This window comes from Odocoileus virginianus, chromosome 11 (genome assembly GCF_023699985.2).
Source record: "Odocoileus virginianus isolate 20LAN1187 ecotype Illinois chromosome 11, Ovbor_1.2, whole genome shotgun sequence".
Classification (NCBI taxonomy): Eukaryota; Metazoa; Chordata; class Mammalia; order Artiodactyla; family Cervidae; genus Odocoileus; species Odocoileus virginianus.
In genome coordinates this window covers 19,260,035-19,272,388 of record NC_069684.1, presented here as the reverse complement: position 1 = coordinate 19,272,388, position 12,354 = coordinate 19,260,035, and the positions used below count along the sequence as shown (strand labels likewise).

At 38.2% G+C, this 12,354-nt stretch overlaps 1 protein-coding gene across 4 annotated transcripts in view; it reads left to right on the top strand.

Annotated features, from left to right (window-relative positions):
• The window catches only part of SOAT1 (sterol O-acyltransferase 1), a 66,976-nt gene extending 55,054 nt beyond the window's left edge, over positions 1 to 11,922 (top strand). For all 4 annotated transcript variants that reach the window (XM_020868787.2, XM_070474011.1, XM_070474008.1 and 1 more), the window contains 8 exons: positions 1,760 to 1,841; positions 2,129 to 2,174; positions 3,170 to 3,299; positions 4,554 to 4,651; positions 5,912 to 6,010; positions 6,656 to 6,791; positions 7,423 to 7,568; positions 9,671 to 11,922. In XM_020868787.2, coding sequence (XP_020724446.2) covers positions 1,760 to 1,841; positions 2,129 to 2,174; positions 3,170 to 3,299; positions 4,554 to 4,651; positions 5,912 to 6,010; positions 6,656 to 6,791; positions 7,423 to 7,568; positions 9,671 to 9,727 — 794 coding nt within the window. In that variant the 3' untranslated portion in view covers positions 9,728 to 11,922. The remainder of the gene's footprint in view (positions 1 to 1,759; positions 1,842 to 2,128; positions 2,175 to 3,169; positions 3,300 to 4,553; positions 4,652 to 5,911; positions 6,011 to 6,655; positions 6,792 to 7,422; positions 7,569 to 9,670) is intronic.
• Positions 11,923 to 12,354: the final 432 nt, after the last annotated feature.

Genomic DNA, 12,354 nt, shown 5'->3' with positions numbered 1-12,354 from the left:
CTGATTATTAAACTCTTGCAACTTTGCATTATTTGTGCAGAATGTTTTTTTTCATTTATTTATTTTAACTGGAGGATAATTGCTCTACAGTATTGTGATGATCTTTGCCGTGCATCAGCATGAATTGGCCACAGGTACACAGGTGTGCCCTGCATCCTGAACCCCACTCCCACTTGCTTCCTCACCCTCGCCCTCTGGGTTGTCCCAGAGCCCTGGCTTTGGGAGCCCTGCTTCATGCATCAAACTTGCCCTGGTCATCTATTTTACATACGGTAATATACTGGTTTCATTGCTGTTCTTTCAAATCATGCCCCCCTCCCCTTCTCCCACAGGGTCCAAAAGTCTGTTCTTTACATCTGTGTCTCTTCTGCTGTCTTGCATATAGGGTCATCGTTACTGTCTTTCTAAATTTCATACATATGCCTTAATATACAATATTGGTGTTTCTCTTTCTGACTTACTTCACTCTGTATAATAGGCTCCAGGTTCATCCAGCTCATTAGAACTGACTCAGATGCGTTCCAGTGGGAAATGAGTAATATCCCATTGTATATGTACCACAACTTCTTTATCCATTCATCTGGCGATGGACATCTAGGTTGCTTCCATGTCCTAGCTATTGTAAACAGTTCTGCAGTGAACATTAGGGTACATGTATCCCTTTCAATTCTGGTTTCCTCGGTGTGTATGCCCTGCAGAGGGATTGCTGGGTTATATGGCAGTTCTATTTCCAGTTTTTTAAGGAATCTACACACTGTTCTTCATAGTGGCTATACCAGTTTGCATTCCCACCAGCAATGTAAGAGGGTTCCCTTTTCTCCTCACCCTCTCCACCATTTATTGTTTGTAGACTTTTTGATGGTGGCTTTTCTGATTGCTGTGAGATGGTACCTCATTGTGGTTTTGATTTGCATTTCTCTGATAATGAGTGATGTTGAGCATCTTTTCATGTGTTTGTTAGCCATCTCTATGTCTTCTTTGGAGAAATGTCTGTTTAGTTCTTTGGCTCACTTTTTGGTTGCGTTGTTTGTTTTTCTGGTGTTGAGCAGCATGCAGCTGCTTATATATTTTGGAGATTAACTCTTTGCCTGTTGTTTCATTTACTATTATTTTCTCCCTTTCGGAAGGCTGCCTTTTCACCTTGTTTATAGTCTCCTTCATTGTGCAAAAGCTTTTAAGTTTATTAGGCCCCATTTGTTTATTGTTTCTATTTCCATTACTCTGGGAGGTGGGTCTTAGAGGATTTTTCTGTGATTTATGTCAGAGAGTGTTCTGCCTATGTAGAATGTTAATAGATTCATTATGCCCCATGTGCTTTCTCCTTCCAAATCAAGGAGTCACAGGAATAACTTAACTTAAAAGGATTAAAAGTGAAGTCACTCAGTTGTGTCCGACTCTCTGTGACCCCATGGACTATAGCCTACCAGTCTCCTCTGTCCATGTAATTTTCCAGGCAAGAGTACTGGAGTGGGTTGCTATTTACTTCTCTAGAGAATCTTCCTAACCCAGGGATTGAAACCAGGTCTCCTGCATTGCTGGCAGACGCTTTAGCTTATGAACCCCAGGGAAGCCCACAGAGGGATGGGTAATATTCAATTAATTTAGGGATAAGACATCATCATTTTGACAGAGCAAGAGGCAACATCATCAGATAAGGAGAGGTAGTTTTTGTCTTCCCTATTCTGTGCCTAAATTCCCCTTTCAGTTTTGCTGAAAGAAAATGAAGAGCCTCTGGTCTAACATAGTTTCCTGTTTCCAGGCACTGTTCCAGTACCCACAGTCAACCAGTACTTGTATTTCTTGTTTGCTCCTACCCTCATCTACCGTGACAACTATCCCAGGTAATGACACTAGGAAGCAGAAATGGGAAAGCACCAGAATGTGCCAGGAGCGAGGCGGTTAGGTGGGCCAGTTCATGTAGGAGTACAGAGCAGGACTTCTGCTGGCATGGGAAATCCCAAATGGTGATTCTGGCAGTCTGATTTGATTGCAATAATTCTTGACAGAATTACACACGTATTTCCTACATCAAAAATTATATTCCATGTGGGGAAAATACTGTGAGGATCTTTTTTAAAGTTCAGTTATTTACTTTATTGAGAAAGTTGTTTTGTTTCTTCCGTTTTAGGACTCCCACTGTAAGATGGGGTTATGTGACTATGCAGTTTGCACAGGTAAATTTTTTTGAAGTGCCTGAGGTTTGTTGGTTGGTGGGAGATGGGGATTTGAATACAATAATAAATGTTGGTAAATTCATGTCTACCAGAAGCTCTGAAACTCTTACTAAAGTCTTACATATATAAATGTGTGTGTGTGTATATATATATTTTAATATTGTGGTAGAATCACAGAGTGTACAACATACTGTTTTAACCATTTTTAACTGTACAGTTAGTGGCACCAGGTACATTCACATTATTGTGCCACTCTCACCATCATCCATCTCCCGAAATTTTTCACCTTCCTAAATTGAAACTCTGTCCCCATTAAACACTAACTCCTCGTCCCCCCTCCTTACCCCAGCCCCTGGCATTTACCAGTGTTTTTTCTGATTCTATGAATTTGACTATTCTAGGTATCTTGTGTAAGTGGAAACTCTTCCCAGTACAGTAACTGGTATTTGCTTTGCCAACACATCAAAAGTAATGTCCTATAATAAAACTTTTTATTGTAATTAAAGTAATTCTATGTGGTTACTTCAGTTTGCATCTACACTAATTTCCCCCTCCATTTCTGTTTTTTATTTTATTATTGATATATATGTGTAGATGTGGTCTTGACAGTCTCCCAACCCCTTATCTGTATCATAAATCCCAGAAGAACAAATTTTAAAATTTTGTGTCAATCAAATACCCATTTATGAAATAGGTTTTTTTTGTTACGGGTTTCATGTAACAGGAAAAGCAGATTTCAAAATCTGATCTTTTAAAAATGCCATTTGGTAAAGGCTTTAAAATGGGTATGATAGGTATTAGCCTTGAGTACTATCTCTGAAGGATTAAAGTTCAGCAATCTTATACACTCATGTTAAATGATGTGTGTGTGTGTGTGTGTGTGTGTAAACATTAGTTTATGGATCACATATGTATCTTCTTTTGGAGAAAAAAAATCGCTTTTTATCTTTCCTGATCAAGCCACCATTATTGTAATTACCTTCGTTATGTTCCAGGTTTTTGGTTGCTTTTTTTATGTGTACTACATCTTTGAAAGGCTCTGCACCCCCTTGTTTCGGAACATCAAACAGGAGCCCTTTAGCGCTCGTGTTCTGATCTTATGTATATTTAACTCCATCTTGCCAGGTAATGTGGGTACTGGTTAATATGGCCATTCATGAAGTTGCAAGGAAAACAGAAAGCTATTGCATATGAGCACCTTTGATTGACCTGCTTTTCACTATAAACTCATCTACACATCTGTACCCATCTTTGATCTCTTTCCATATATCCCACAAATGAAGCGTACTTCCTATCTCTAGCTATTCTTTCCATTTGTCATCTCACTTTCACTCAAGTTTTGCTTTCTCTGACTGTAGTGAATGCACACAGCCCATATTTATCCTTTATCTTCTCATTCACTATTCAGTCATGTACTCCTGCTCCTGATTGGACCAGGCCATTGAAATGGCCTTTATTAAAATTGCTGATCTCCTCCAGTAGTTGGTTTAGCCCTTAATCTGTTTGATCTCCATGAAGCATTGAATGCTGTTGACCGCATATTAAAGTCTCTCTTGTCCCTCTTACTCTCCTGTCTTTCTGGTCATGCCATATGTAGCAGTGAACAGCTCACAGTTTCCTTTCCTTACTCTTTCTCTTTTCTCTACCCATTAAATGTTGTTGTTTCCTGTCATGTTCTCTCTTCCTTTCCCTCCACCCCAGACATTTTCTAGTACCAATCCCTGATTGCCCTTCAAGATTTACTCCAATAAATCTACCTGTCCTTCTGATAGAATACGTGTTACTTACGTATATCTTTCCCAGTAGGCTGCAAATTCCATAAGCAAGGATTGTGTGTTATAGTCAGGTCAGCCAGTCATAGTCTCTCCTATATAGTCTTCTACATAGTAGACTAATAGTTTTGAAAGGGATGGGCATGTAAATGGATATTTTAAAATATTGTGTAATGTATATAAAGTGCTGATGAACTTTGTTTATAGTGGAGATGACATTTAGTGTTTGGTATTAAAAAATAAACAGGCATTTGCCTGGTAGAGAGGTATTAGAAAGTTGCTTCCAGGTTGTGGGATGGATTCAAAGGCATGGAATATTTTAGAATGACAGAAGTCTACTACCAAGTTAAGCCATACATTTAGGCATTTCCATTAAAAACAAACTGGGTCATTTTCGTCTATAAAACCCACTTGGAAGAAAGTCATTTCTTTATTGGGTTGAAATAATAGCTTTCAAAAAACACCATATTGTTTCTGGAATGGATAAGCTGGAATAGTAACTTTAATTTTACAAAGTAATTTAGCTAAGCAAATGACAACATGTAATTAACTTACTAGTATATGAGCTATTTGGAAAGACTCTTAATATTGTTCATCTTATTTTTAGGTGTGCTGATACTGTTTCTTATTTTTTTTGCCTTTTTGCACTGCTGGCTCAATGCCTTTGCTGAGATGTTACGCTTTGGTGACAGGATGTTTTATAAGGTAACGTATACTTGGACTCATTCTCCTTTTCATGTTTTGTGTCCTCATTGTTAAGTATTTGAATATTGTTGGCTACTAGCTTTTTAACATAAATGTTGTAAAGTCATTTTCCCCCACAGGTTTTACCTTTTATCAGCAAATTCTGTTGCTGATAAAAGTGGCATAGTCTTGTCTTTTCTGCTGCCTCTAACATCTGCTCCCTTAGATCCACATTTGGTTTCTACTGGATCCCATATTGGTGATTATAGTGGGAGATCATGTGTCCAGAGGGCAAATTCTGAGACTTTGCTGACTTTTTATTCATTTGAACTTGGCTGTCTGGTGATGTAGGAGCGATCTCAGCAAATTATTCTATGTAAGATTGTTCAACAGTCCATGAAGGAAGTAACGTTTCACTCCTTTGTTTTGAAAGGCTTTAATTCTGCTTCACATAGTATTCTTAGGCTTCCAAAGTTGGTATTAAGTTGTAGGCTGGAGGCAGATTGGTTCATAGTGTTTTGTCCTAAGTCGCTTCAGTCGTGTCTGACTCTTTTCAACCCCATGGACTGTAGCCTGCCAGGCTACTCTGTCCTTGAAATTCTCCAGGCAAGATTACCTGAGTAGGTTGCCATTTCCTCCCCCAATGGTGTTCTGTAATCCTACCCAAAGCCCTCTAGAGTTTTGTTTGTTGATGTTTTGGTAACACTCTGAGCCTTCCCCACTCTTCTCTCAAAAAAGCTGAGAGTGTGGTGTAAATTTTGGATGTCTTCTTCCATGGGTTTGATCTTAGAGTAGGGAACAAGATACGTCTAAAGGAGCACTAGGACTTGGAGGTGGCTACCATCTCACTTGTACAGCTTACATTTTGCTATTTATTATACCAGCAAACTGATCTTGAGGGTTATCATACTATCTAAGTCTGTGTGACCTTCAGATTCTCTCATTGTGTTTTAGCAAGGTAAGTGATTGTTACTTAGATGAACACTAGATTATTTAGATTATTTATCTTGAATGATTATGTTGTGTATCTTCCATCATAACTTGTTTGATGATGATGAGACACAATGAACCTGGGAACTTAATCATCCATTGAATTAGGATTAATGTCACATTGAACACTACCAACCAAAATGCTTTTGAAGATTTTTCTGCATCAGTGTGTGGACTAACAGTTTACCATAACACTCTCTGGATGTCTCATATGTGCATAGATTCTCTGGGAGTACTCAGGAGGCTTTTCTTTGGCTCTGTTCATGTGTTCACACCTGCTTTTTTCCTCAGGATTGGTGGAACTCTACATCATACTCTAACTATTACAGGACCTGGAATGTGGTGGTCCACGACTGGCTATATTACTATGCTTACAAGGACTTTCTCTGGGTGAGCAGCAAGGTTTAGTTGAAATTGTTGAAGAAACAGATTCTTTTCCAGAAAGTATTAGTACTGTACAGCTGGAAGAAATTATACTCAGTTGTCTTCAATTTTCTTGTGAGCCCTTAAGGTCTCAGAAGTCTTCTGCTTCGAGTAGTACTGCTTAGAGGACCAGTGTGTACAGTTACTAGGATTAAGACCTTGTCTTTGCTCTGGATTTCATGGCTACAATATAAGAATGCATGGAGGCATTTGGAGAAGCTGAAATGATCCACCAGTAATGGTTTTTTTTTTTTTTTTAAGGAGTCTCATTGCCAACAGATAATCTCCAATCTCCCCCTAACTTTCTCCATTTGTATGTTTTGTCAACCATAGTGAGTTACAGATATAAGTTATTAATGTTTTTGAACGTGTGCTCAATCTTTCAACATGAGTTTTGGAAATGCCTCATTTAGTGAAATAAGGATTTTTAAGCTTAGATATTTTTTGTCATTATTTTAGTACATTTGTATTACTCCAAGGAGTAAACTTAGAAAATCAAATACAGATATAATTAAATGGGTGCCTTTAGTACATTTTCATCATGTCTCATGCAGTGCATGTTTGATTACTGACTTTTTGAAAAGTGCCTTTACTATTTTCCTCTCACTCCAGTTTTTCACAAAGAGGTTCAAGACAGCTGCCATGCTGGCCGTCTTCGCTGTGTCTGCCGTGGTGCACGAGTATGCCCTGGCCGTTTGCCTGAGCTTTTTCTATCCGGTGCTCTTTGTGCTCTTCATGTTCTTTGGAAGTGAGTATCTTGGCATCTCGTGAGTACTGAGTATAATGCTAAAAGAGAAACTTAGAAAAGAAAACAGAAAATTGATGTAGAAAGCTAGATAGTAGTCATACCATATCAAGGCAGTGTTTGTCAGATGGTAAGAATATTAATTTTGAGTAATTATATACAATTTTTTTTAAAAAATTATACACAATTCTATTGCAAGATGTTTACACTTTGATGTTGGGAAATGAGCTCAATAACCTGTTGAAGACTATTGATAACACTGCTTTGGTAGCTCATAAAAACTATAAAAAACCTTGCCATTCTTAAACTCTGTTAACAGTGTTCATCCTCTGAAAAAGAACTAACCCTTTTTTTGGGTGGGGTGGAGAGGGACAAGTTAGAATATGAATGTTTTCATGGAAGATATATTTTCACTTATTTGAAATACTGACTGATTTCCAAATAATCACTGATTAAGTTTTAACAATGAAGCTTTGTTTTTACTTTTATGACCACTGACCAGAATAGAACTGTATATACACACTTGAAGCTGTTTATGATAACTGAATGATTATAGCAAATATCTGATTCTCCTAAACTCCTGGTAGATTGTTTTGAGGACTGTATATAACTTTTGTTGTTTTTACAACTTTAGTGGCTTTCAACTTTATTGTCAACGATAGTCGGAAAAGACCAATTTGGAATGTTCTGATGTGGACTTCCCTTTTTGCGGGCAATGGAGTCCTCCTGTGTTTTTATTCTCAAGAGTGGTATGCACGTCAGCACTGCCCTCTGAAAAATGTGAGTCTTCAATCAGACTGGAGTAGAAAAGTAACCTATTTGTCCTCTGATTATGAGAGTTGTGGGCAGGATTAAGGGGAAGGGGGTAGTGGAGACGGTGATGAATTAATGTTAAGGGGAGGGAAATGTGGAATAAAAGCAGTAACATATCTAATCTTACTGTACTGTCCTTGAACTTTTTCTTTTCTTTTGTTTTCTTCCCATGAACTCTCCTAGTTCTTGGTTCTGTCTCTCTTTTTTCCCTCCTCATCTGATTTTCTTTAGCTCCTTTTAATATTCTTCCTGTGCCCTGAAAAGTGCAGGTCTTCTCCAAGGTTTTCTTGGTGGCATGTGTATCCATTCCAACCCACAAATATTTATCTTTCACCTCTTCCTTTCTGAAGTAATAGACTCTTCGTAACAGTGTTCAGCTAGACTCATATGCCCATGAGCCCATTTTCCTTTATTTTTTAACTGGGAGATAATTGCTTTACAGTGTTGTGTTGGTTTCTGCCATACAACTTTAACCAGCTGTGTATATATATATATTCCCTTCCTCTTGAGCCTCCCTCCCACCACTGGCATTCCACCCCTCTAGGTTGTCCTAAAGCACCAGGCCGAGTTCCTTATGTTATCCAGCAGCTTCTTACTGTCTGTTTTACTTATGGTAGTGTGTTTATGTCAGCGCTACTTTCTCAATCCTGTTATTTTGTTTTTGTTTTCTTTTTTGTAATTATGTGAGAGTCTCATTCGTAGAACTTTAGCTTTTAGCTGCTTATAGGCTAACTCCCAAGTATTGGGGTGGGCGGGGCTTCTTGACGCACCTGCCCGGGCATTCCTTCCTGGCGCCTGTATCTGAAGGTGTGTGTGTCGCAGTTGTGTACGACTCTCTGTGACCCCATGGGCTGTAGCCCACCAGGCTCCATGCAGTCTTCCAGGCACGAATACTGGAGCAGGTTGCCATTTCCTATTCCAGGGGATCTTCCCCACCGAGGGATTGAACCTGCGTCTCTTGGGTCTGCTGTATTGGCAGGTGGATTCTTTACCACTGCACTACCTGAGGAGCCCATACCTAAAGATACTTGAAATCAAATCATTTGGTTTCCCTTCCAAAGCTTCTGCTGTCAACCCTGATTTTGCTATGCTGCTCTCGACCCCCTCCTTATTTCCTGTGAATCCCCTTTGTGCATTTGAGCCAGTTGCTCCGAACTCTTGTCTCTCGTCATTCTGCTCTTTGCAGTCAGATTTCACCTGTCAGATTTTATCAAAATCCATTCCGGGTGCAGTGTCATCCATGAAGCTTTTTCCAATTCCTGCACCAGTCTCTCTATTTCTGAACTTTCTCCTCTTCCTCATTTACATAATTTCAGTAATTTTAAACTGTATTATTATAGTAATTTGTGTATATTATCATCCTTAACCCACCGTCATTTAGATTTTGGGTGGTGCTTATAAAATAAAACACAAGATACAGAAAAAGGGTAATGCCTATTTTGAATTTCGTCAGGAGTCCATGCAGTTTTGTAAATTTTACTGGACTTAGCCTCATGTAAAGCCTTCTAAATCAAGTAAATCTGTGCTGTAGATAAAAATGATGAACTCTCTTTGAATTAGTGAGCTGCTTATGGCTTAACTACTGGAAGGCATGTAAGGCATGTACAGTATGTGGCTTCTCTGGTGGCTCAGTGGTAGAGTCTGCCTGCCAGTGCAGGAGACACTTGGGCCCGATCCCTAATCGGGTGAGATTCCACGTGCTTCAGAGCAGCTAAGCCTGTGTGCCACGCACGGCCACTGAGCCGGTGCTCCGAGCCTGGGAGCCTCAGCTGCCGAGCTCGTGTGCGGCAGCTTCTGAAGCCCGTGCACCCTGGAGCCTCTGCTTCACAGCAAGAGAAGCCACCGCAATGAGAAGCCCGCACACCGTTAACTAGAGAGCAGCCCCCACTCGCCGCAACTAGAGAAAAGCCCAAGCAGCATCGAAGACCCAGTGTAACCAAAAATAAATAAATACATAATAAAATTTTTAAAAAGTACAATACGTAACAACACCCCCTTAATCTACTCCATACCTCCTATGTACGGAGCATACAAATAAACTATTCTTCCCTTTATTTTCCCCCTTGAAGCCCACGTTTCTGGATTACATCCGGCCACGTTCCTGGACTTGTCGTTACGTGTTTTAGAAGTTTGGAGTGTTTGGAGTTTGTTTCCTTCCTTGACACTGAAGATTGGGTGTTCTGCCTGACTTGGGGCCAGCATCTGTTTCCAGCCATCAGGAAGTTACCTGTGTTATTTGGACCACTTCAGCCTTTACAGATGGCTCACTCCATTCCTAGGTCACCTGAAAATGAGCTGTTAGAAGTTTACTGGAAGTTTGGACACTTATAAGCAGTCAGTTTTTTTTCCTTTTTGGGAGAAGGGAAACTTGTAGCTGATGTAATGACAGATTTTTGCTAAGTCATATCAGCTTAACTCTCAGAACTTTGGTTTTGTTTCTTAACTCCATCTAATTAGAGACCGAACATCATGTTTTCTTGGCCACTGAATTAGCCAGAACACTGATGAAGAAATCACTTAAGTACCTGTGACTTAGAAATTTTTACATGCGCAGTATTGGAATGTATGCTAATTAACCATGCAACTGGGAAAGAAAATAATGTGGAATGTTTTGCTGTTTCTAGTAGAGAAAATATCTATTTTTCCAAATATAATCTTATTATCCTAATTTGTATTTTTTTTTTTAAGTTCAGGTCTATTCAATTTTTATCTTGTTTTTGCTGTATTGGGTAGTCATGATATCTGTGAAGCAAAATTATCCCTTACACCTTGAATTCTTGAGTTTGCATCCATAATAATAGATATCGAGGGGGACAGAAGTGGGAAGAGAAGAAGAAGTGAGACTGGACAAAGAAAGGTATTTTCTAATGTATGAAGCAGTTTTGAAAAAGAACTTGCAGAATCAGTCATGTGTTTAAACTATTTTATAGTAGAACTTATGTGGAAGATAAATTTCTTTTTGTTGTTTTAACTTTCAGATAATAATTTCTTTGAAGTTATTTAGAAGTAACCATTGGTATAGTTGTTTTATCTAATGAATACTGACTTCCATTATTTTGCAGACTAGTGAGTCTGTATCATAAGTATTAATCACCACCATTAATATTAAAGGGAATACTAAAGATCCAGAGAAGCTGGCTTCTACATTTGCTCAATTATTCTTAATGGTAGTATACTTTAGGTACAGTAAATAATAAGTTTTCTTTTTTTTTTTAATAAGTGATCATTTTCAAGAAAATGTACTCTATTGTGTGGTGTTCCCCATGCTATAAGATGCCTAGGGCTAATAATACAACGTGGTGTGTAGGAATTATTTTGGTTGTTTATATGAGGTATGATTATGTCTGTAAAGATGGAGCTTTGGAAGGGACTTTGGAGACCATGTAGGTCCACCCCAAAGAAGGGAGACTTAATTACTCAAAACTGGCAAAGAGCCAACTTGAGAAGCTATTCTCTTGGTATTCTAGCAGCCCTACTGCTGTTAGAAAGTTGTGAGAAGTCTTTTTCAAATTGATTTAAAGTCAATTTGAATCTCACAGAAAGGTAAGTAAATTTCTCAATAGTCATACCTTTATGTGTTCGGCAAGTAACCGCTAAGTCCCCTCTTTTATTTCACATGCCTTTGGTGCAGTTGAGCTTAGGCAAGTCCTCCCTCAACAGACAGAACCGTGCCTCAAGGAAGGTTATTTTCAAAAGGTACTCCACATGTTCCCAAGCAGTAATTATCTGTACAGTGGTATTGTAATTGTAATGGAATGGGATTTTAATATAACACAATTTCCAGCATTTTTTAAAAAATTAAAATGAGTCAATCACTGGAACTTAGAACTACATTTTAAATATAAAGAGGGAGTTGAGAAAAGCACACTGGTTTAAGATGTGGTTATGCATAAGCCAGTCTGTTGAAGTGAGAGAATGGAATTCTTAGGTCTGTATTTTTTGTTCAGTACTGTGAATGTACACTCTCATTGAGAGGACTTGTTATTGTGTACTCATTCTGAATACTGTATTTATTAGACTGATCAAGGCTGGGTTTTGTTTGTTTGTTTTTAAACTCTCATCCTCCCTTTATTTATTAGTGCTTTTTTTTCTGCCCAAAATTTTAAAGTGACAACAAATAATATGTATATAATGATAGACTCTTTAGAATGATACGACTGTCCTAAGATATTTTTAGAAAGACTTAAAAGGGAAAGCCACTCTCTGTGAAAGACATTAGTTTGATAGCCATGGTCTTACTACTAGCTGCTTTTAACGAAAGTCTTGCCTTTAAAGAACTACTTACACTCTTTAAACAAATAAATTAAACTAAAACTTCTTATTAATGTGTTTCAGAAAGATTTATTGAGTTTTTTGTTTTCATTCCCCTCTTGCTAATAGTGGTGGAAATTATTTTCACTTATGGAATGATACTTTTTTCCTTTTGAAAAGTAATGAGTTTAAAATTTCTTAAGTATTAATTAATTAATAATCATTAGTTTGGGTGTGTTATCTAAGAGACTAATATCTCTAATGTCATACATTTGTTAGATGCTTTTATTCTCAATTCTGGATAAGGAAGGAAAATGGAGGGTGCTTTTATTGGTTTTTGGTGGATTAATCACTGCAGTTGCCTAGGTAAAGTTGCTTCCTCATGTTAGAGCTTAATTAGAAAACCAAGGCTGCAATTCATTTAGTATGGGCAATTTTCATCGTAATATAAAAACTATACTTGCCTGAAAAATTGAATTCTTTATAGGAAACATAACGGAAC